Source organism: Cryptomeria japonica, chromosome 4, assembly GCF_030272615.1.
Source record: "Cryptomeria japonica chromosome 4, Sugi_1.0, whole genome shotgun sequence".
Classification (NCBI taxonomy): Eukaryota; Viridiplantae; Streptophyta; class Pinopsida; order Cupressales; family Cupressaceae; genus Cryptomeria; species Cryptomeria japonica.
This window is the reverse complement of record NC_081408.1, coordinates 641,863,648-641,870,948: the sequence shown is the minus strand read 5'-3', so window position 1 is coordinate 641,870,948 and position 7,301 is coordinate 641,863,648. Positions and strand designations below refer to the sequence as shown.

The 7,301-nt window shown below is 32.1% G+C and overlaps 1 protein-coding gene across 1 annotated transcript; it reads right to left on the bottom strand.

Moving 5' to 3' along the window:
• Positions 1–1,853: 1,853 nt before the first annotated feature.
• Positions 1,854–3,029, bottom strand: LOC131855976 (chitinase 6-like). The gene is made up of 3 exons (XM_059220012.1): positions 2,581–3,029; positions 2,371–2,491; positions 1,854–2,276 (listed from the first exon to the last, which is right to left on the bottom strand). Exons 1-3 carry the CDS (start codon positions 2,999–3,001, stop codon positions 1,979–1,981), a joined length of 840 nt encoding a protein of 279 aa, XP_059075995.1. The 5' UTR covers positions 3,002–3,029; the 3' UTR covers positions 1,854–1,978.
• Between the last annotated feature and the right edge of the window lie 4,272 nt (positions 3,030–7,301).

Below are 7,301 nucleotides of genomic sequence, written 5' to 3'. Positions count from 1 at the left end.
TCATTCTAGAAATCTAAATCGAGTGTGATCTCTCTTAACTTTTCTACCATATTTTAAATATGCTTAAATTCATCAATATACACTTCTTTAATTAACAATCTTCATCAAATTCACTATTATTCCATGCATGCATGGTTAAATTATTAAAATAAATTAAATTATGTATATTACTAAAATATTCAATTTAAAAATCTCACAAATTATGCACACCAAACTATAAGATTTTTTTGATTGAAGGAATAAAAGTGCATACTTTAGAATTCCACCTTTTAAAATAATATTTACAAACATCATCAATATTTAGTCTAAACACTAATTTTGATCCATTTAGTGTCATTTTATGAGTCTCCTCTTCTTGCTAATTATTTTTCTCCTATATAATAATTGACAATATCCAGCACCCCTATGATGACTCCATCATTTGATGGAGAATGAAATCCCCTTTTATGACCTCTTTCCTTATTGAAAAATATGTCATTATTTAATTACTCTCTTTTTTGTCCATGCATTAGCATTGGATCCTCTATCATGTGGCCTTCTCTTTCTCTTTCAATATTTTTTTGTGATTATCTAGCTTAAAGGCTTATATTACTTGTTGAATTCTTAATATTTTAATTACATGTACATACCTTTGTGTTATCTCTTATTTTGCGTGCATTTTTAGTACATTCTATATTCTTCCCTCCTTCTAATTGTTCCAAAAAATATTGCTCAAAATTCTCATGGTCACAAAAACTAGCATATTAATTGTTGGGAGTATCAAAATACCAAGTTGAATTGTTATAAATCTACTCAAATCCTCTTTCCTATGTTGGATATCTATTAAATGTTCTTGAAGGTGAAGGTGAACAACTTTTAAAAGAAATGATCAACAAAATTTTTGAACTTTAAAATTTTATGACTACACAAAATGTATGCAATTTTTAATTTTGGCCATGATGCCCCTATATCTATTTTGTTTTCTTGGATAAAAGAAAAGCTTCCATTTTATATAAACTTAGTTAATTATAAGGGAATCTCTTTCAAAATTAAGGGAACTATTCATTAAGATGAAGTTGCCCCTAGCTTAACTAGAGAAATTGTGCAATTTGTTGTATACTTGAGCAATTCTAAACTCAAAAATATTAAGTGTTCCCCTCCTTCTTGAGCCTATTTTTTTTTATTTCAAAATGATATGATAGTGGAATTAAAAAATAAAGGATTTTGTTCCTTAAAGGATGATATGACATTCAGTTGCCAATTCTTGGCTTTATAGGAACCACATAGTGACAAATTATATATATATAAAACGATTGGTAAGGGGTCGAAGCCAAATCGCTTTTAACTAGAGCTATGAACCAGTAAGACCACATTTTTGAGGGACCTCATCCTCAGATATGTTCGACATTAACACCCTTATATCTCCTTGTGTCGTCCTATCTAGTCTTCTTCTTTATCATCACCTTTTTTATCAATCCATGCACACCTTATCGCTCCATGGAAATTTATAACAAATAACAAATGAGATATTATAACAAGAAGATTTGTGATATTTTAAGTTTAGCTAATTAATCTCATATATGAAACTCACTTTTAGTGAGAAAAAAATATAATCCTACACTATCCAACCTCATATATGAAACTCACTTTGAATTATTTTGATTGGCAGTAGCAAATAAACAATTTTAATTGCTTGCCAAGAACTGCAGCCTCCTTATAATTCTATGACAGGAACGAACAAACAACAGTATTTCATGTACTATTGAATTTCTGCTTCATCACATATTTTTGTTCCATCACATCATACTAAATCAAACAAATTTTCAAAACAAACTGTTAAACTATTTTAATATTAAAATCTTGACAACATCGTTTATTTCACTTGGAAATTTTATTTTGTTTAGCAAATGGACATGACAGTAGGGCAGAATGTTCATCTGTCGTCTTATTTTCTTCTTGTAAATGTAATTGGAGATATATGAGGTGAGATGAGGTGAAGTTAGCAGGAGAGGTTGGAGCCTGGATCTACTCCCAACTTCTGGCAGTAGTTTTTGTAGTAATTTATACGCGTGTTCACGATGTCTGGTTTACGACCGTTACATTCAACATCGCCATTGACAGCTTGGATTGTGGCACCGAATCCCTGTCCAGAGGTGATTGCGCTGTGGCAGTTGCTCTGTTTCATCCAAAACCACACTGCTGTCTTGAACGAAATGGTGGCGTCTTGCGCTACCTTCTCCGGCTCATTCAACCCGTCGAACCCAATGTCCTTTCCTGCTGGACCATAGTTGAAGTTCCTGCAATACTCAACTCAATCTCATTAGTGTGAAGTGGGAAGAGAGCGCAACAGAACAAAGTATAAAGCTTAAGCGAACAGAATTGATTAATTACCACGATAGCTGGATGGGTCCCCGGCCGAAGTAGCCTTTGTCTGCAACACATGGATACTGAGTGTTGGTTTCATCGCAGTAATCTTTGGATGCCCCGTTGATCTCTTCAATGTAACAGAAAGCTACAAAAGCACAATACTCATCAGTCATCACAAGTTATGCGAGATTTGAACAACAATATTCGTAGTCATTGAAATAGATGATTACGTACATCCAGTCTCGTGGGTGACATGGGCGAAGAAGGCAGCGAGTTCTCTCTTGGCGTCGTCAGAAGATCCAGTGGTGCCGAAGCCAGAGTAGGCGTTGGCAGCCTGGATGAAGCCATCGTATGTGTAGAAGCTCTTTCCAGCACAGGAGCTGTCTGCAGCGTTGAGAATGGCGTCAAAGAAATCCTTGCTGATGATGGAGGAGACAGCACCGCCAGTGGTGGGAGTGGAGGGAGTGGGGGAGGTGGAACATGGCCCTTCTTTGCAGCCAGTGCCGCAGTAATCATCTCCAGTGCCGCAGTATCCCCACTTGCTGCAGCACAAATTGCTCGAACACCCACAATTCTGTGCAGAAACACTCCCAACCAATACAGCAATCCCTACTGCCAAAACCAACACTAATACTGCTTTTCTTTCACTCTCCATCTCTATTATTTCTCTTCCTCTCTATTATACTTGCTTGGATTTGTATCTATCAAGCTTCCTCCTCTTGCCCGTATTTATAGATTGGCTAATGTGCATTTGGAAGAAGACATAACGCGTTTACGCGCTATTTTCCCCTCTTGAGTTTTGACAAGGAGCGCATTCGGTGTTTCCGGGTGTTTGATCCGGTCCTTTAAGAATCATTCAAAGTCAAGCTAACAAGTCGTTACGTAGCTCTTTTATTCCACAAATGAAGCATTTTGAAATCTCAGTCTCATCTTCGAGATGGCAGACATTTATTAGAAATTCTTGCCTTTGTTTGACTTGACTTTATATCTTCAACTTTCGTGTTACCCAATTTTGTTTTAAATACTCATTGTATAGTTAAAATTGTTAAATTATTATTGTTGGATTAAGAGAAACTAATGAATGCACCTTCTTAAGTTTAACTCAAATTAATGAATGTAGAAATTGTTGTCTTTGTTTGACTCAGTTATATATTAGACTCTATATTTTGTTTTAAGTTTTCGTGGTACTTTACTTTGTATTGGTGTTTTAAATACTTGTTTTATAGTTAAAACTATTAAATTATTATAGGGGAAGGGGTTCAATTATCATCCATGTTCTAATAACCATTCAATGGAACATGCTAATTTAAAGTCCAATAAAAGTTTATGTATTGTGTCAATAGGTGCCCACTTGTATATACTCAGTAGTTGAGAAAAAAATTACTAATTAGAGCAATTGTGCAACATTATTGGTAACTATAACTCATGATTACCCAGCTACTAAAAAAGAAGCAGTTTCTAAAGGGTGAGTACAACAAGTTAAAGTTAAGAAAATTGGTCCTTGTAGGGTTCTAAGGAGATTTTCTAGCAATGCATATGAGATAGAACTTCCAAAAGGCATTGAAATTTCTCCTACCTTAATGTTGCAGATCTATACCTTTACAAAGGTGAAGGAAAACAATTCATGTTCCTAAAATAGGTGGATATTAGATCATTGAGTGGAAGCAACAATTGTCCATAGAGATGCCAAAGCAACCTAAAGCGATTTTGTACAAGAAAGTGGTAAATAAGACCAAAAAACAAAGAGTATCTTCAATACTTCGTCAAATGTAAATAGCACTCACTTGAAGAAGCTACATGGATGACAACTTTAGGTATATCTAAGTATGGAAGTAGAATTGATGAACTCATGGATAGGAGCCCATGAAAAAGTCTTTTGTTCCTTGGTAGTTTAACGTTGTCACATTCTAGATATTTCTAGATTGTTGAGTGTGCGGAGAAATTTGTTTTTCCTTTATAAATTCCAAACATCTCTCTAATAATCCTAAATCTATTTATTTTAGCATGTAGAGTAAGTAGTTTGGATATTTTTTCTAAAACAAGGATAGATTTGAATGAATCTATTTTAAGTTGGAGTTAGTTTTGTTTCATGTACAAATGAAGCCTTGTACTTAACATCAATGCAAGAAGAGTTTATGTGCAGCATTTGTGATATGAATAAAATTCTCATTAGAGATTATTGAAGTGAATTTATTTTGAGTTTGTTGCTCAGTTTTGCCAAAAATTTCTGCATCAGGACTGTTGGGAGATGAGTATCACAAACACTTGGCCCTTGCCAACCACATTGTGATGGATAGAATTTTTGAACATTAAAACGAAAAAGAATAAAAACTTAATCTACATTTCAACTCAACCATCACTTAGGGCCCCACCATTCCACATCTTTATCCCATGTTCACATTTTGAAATTTAAATAAAATGAATACATATTTTGATTTTATTTCAATCAATCATCTTGAGGACCACCTTTCTTCAATGTGGGCTCCAAGTTTGGATTTTGAATTAAATGAAATGAAGATACATTTGATATGCATTTCATTTATCTTAAAAAGGGACTTCCATGACACTTCATAATTTTGCAATCACATTCTCCATAGTGCAGTTACAATAGCATCATCTTAGTTGTAGTCAATTTTGAAGGTGGAGAATCTTCCTCAAGTTTTGAGCCCATCACCTACAATTTTTGGAGCTCCAACATTCTTTTTCTCAATGAGAAATTTCTATTTTGTCTAGTAGTTTCTCAAAGATGTCTTTGACATATTCTCTAATCTTTTTCTTTTTTCAAATATAATTGTGATGTGTACATGAATTGAAGCTTGTTGCTCCCTTGCTCCTATAAAATGGAGATTTGAGGTAGTATACATAGATTCTAATATTTTCAAAATTTTCAAAATAATTCTATCAAGTTAGTTGCTATATTATCATGTGCTTGGTTCAGAAGTTATAAAAGAAGTGGTTGTTTAGTTATTGAATACTTGTAGATCAATCCTTTGTTTAGAATGAGTAATATAATATAGAAATTATACTATAGTTGTCTCCTAAATTTTTTAGTCAATCTATTTTGAAAGTTTAATAAAAATGTTTAATTATTTTCATCTCTATATCATTTCCATGGAGTATATGTTATTTTTTCATCTTTTCAAGGAAAAGATAAATAGCTTTAGGTATGATATAAAGATTTGAATTAATTGTTAAGGATCTAAAAGTAGAACTATAGTTAGACAAAAATTGGGGATATTAATGTCATACATTAATATTAAGAGATCTATGATATAAATTTTCTTTTTATAGTTGTGTTTAATGACTACTTGAAGTGACTCTATAACCCTGAACAAGGAACAATTCAAAATCCTTATGTTCATCAGTTAGAATAAATATATAAAATGAACAAATTATCTTTCATTTTAAGTATTTACATATTTATAAGTATGAATATATTCTCTCTGAACCAAAAATCAAGAGTGTCCAATAAGTAAGCCATATGTGTTGTATTTATTAGGGTTCTTGTTCTATCTAATTAAGAACATGTCTATAGAGAAATACCCACATTGTCAAGTAGTTTCATTATAATATATTTATATATGATCACCCTAATTGGTTTGGCACAACTAAACATGTAGAGGATTTTAACTCCTTTTTTATTCTTGTTCGTTGGCCACTACTTTGAGATCTTTCAGAATAGGATTTTCACATATCCTTAGAATGTTTCAAGTAATTAGTTGTAAACACAAACCATAATTCCTAAAGATACATGGATGAAAGTGTAATTATTCTTAATGTTCTTTGATTGATTAGTTGAGGGAGTTTTTTGTATCAAAAAATGACATAGAAGAAGAGGTAATTCAAAATATTATCAAGGAGAAACACACCAAACATATTGAACTCCTTGAATACTTCATATACAACACCATTATAACTATTTTTGACTTTTCTTGGGGTATGAATGTTATCAATTTACTATTGAACCTTGTGTTTTAGGTTTCTACTTCTATTGTATTGGGATATCTCTCAAAATCTATTTGAAGGTCTCATTGGTGATGCAATCTATATTAGAATGTCTATTAAATAAAAATATATTAAGAAGGCTATTACCCTCATACGAGATGGTCTATTAATAAATAATGTGGAAACCTTTTGTCTATTTTGTAAACTTTAATGAAAATCTCTTCTCCCTACCTAGATTAAGAAAATCCAAAATGTTATCAAAGCTATTCATAAAATTGAGCATCAACTTGCAATTCTTACTACTCACAATAATGTGTATAGTAGTGAGCAACTACAACTCATTGTATGTATTGATTGTAATTACATACATATGTTAGAGAATAAATTTATGAATACTCAATGGATATCCCATAACAAACATCTATATTCATGATATTATTCATGCATACCTTTGTCTATTATCAAAGGGATCATGGTATTCTTATAACTAATTCATTGTACTTAGGTGGATGAAATTCTCTTAGTATGATTCTCACAATGATGCCTTTATCATCTTGTTCTTGCTACCGCTATAATCAAGATTATAAAGTGAACTATTTGGTGTATGAGGATACAATCATTCCTTTGTATCATCTATACATGTGTGTATACTTTTATTTATGTTTCTATTCTTTTCATCATGTTTGATATGTATTTATTAGTTACATGTAGAGGACCCATCTTACCCTTGTAGGTACCTGCATATAGTGGTGTCAAATATCATATTTATTCTTCTCTTTGTATCTAGTTTATTTTATATGGCATATAATTATTTTAAGGTATTCTAGGGATGAAGAAAAGTCTTGATATTTTGAGGTATATTCCATTTTGAACCAATTTTTTTTTTCATTTGTAATTCTTCTTTTGCATTCATATTTTTATAGGCTTGGAGGATGTTGGTGATTCATTCTCTTCCCTAAAATGGTGATGATATTTTTTTCTTATTTTATGCATACTAAGAAGATTATATA

What these genes read in the sequence shown, in the direction of transcription:
- LOC131855976 (XM_059220012.1), bottom strand. Translation starts at nt 3,001, where the DNA reads ATGGAGAGTGAAAGAAAAGCAGTATTAGTGTTGGTTTTGGCAGTAGGG. An exon ending in TGTCACCCACGAGACTGGAT is followed by an intron (nt 2,492 to 2,580) that starts GTACGTAATCAT and finishes GTGCTTTTGTAG; the next exon opens with CTTTCTGTTACATTGAAGAG. An exon ending in GGACCCATCCAGCTATCGTG is followed by an intron (nt 2,277 to 2,370) that starts GTAATTAATCAA and finishes TGAGTATTGCAG; the next exon opens with GAACTTCAACTATGGTCCAG.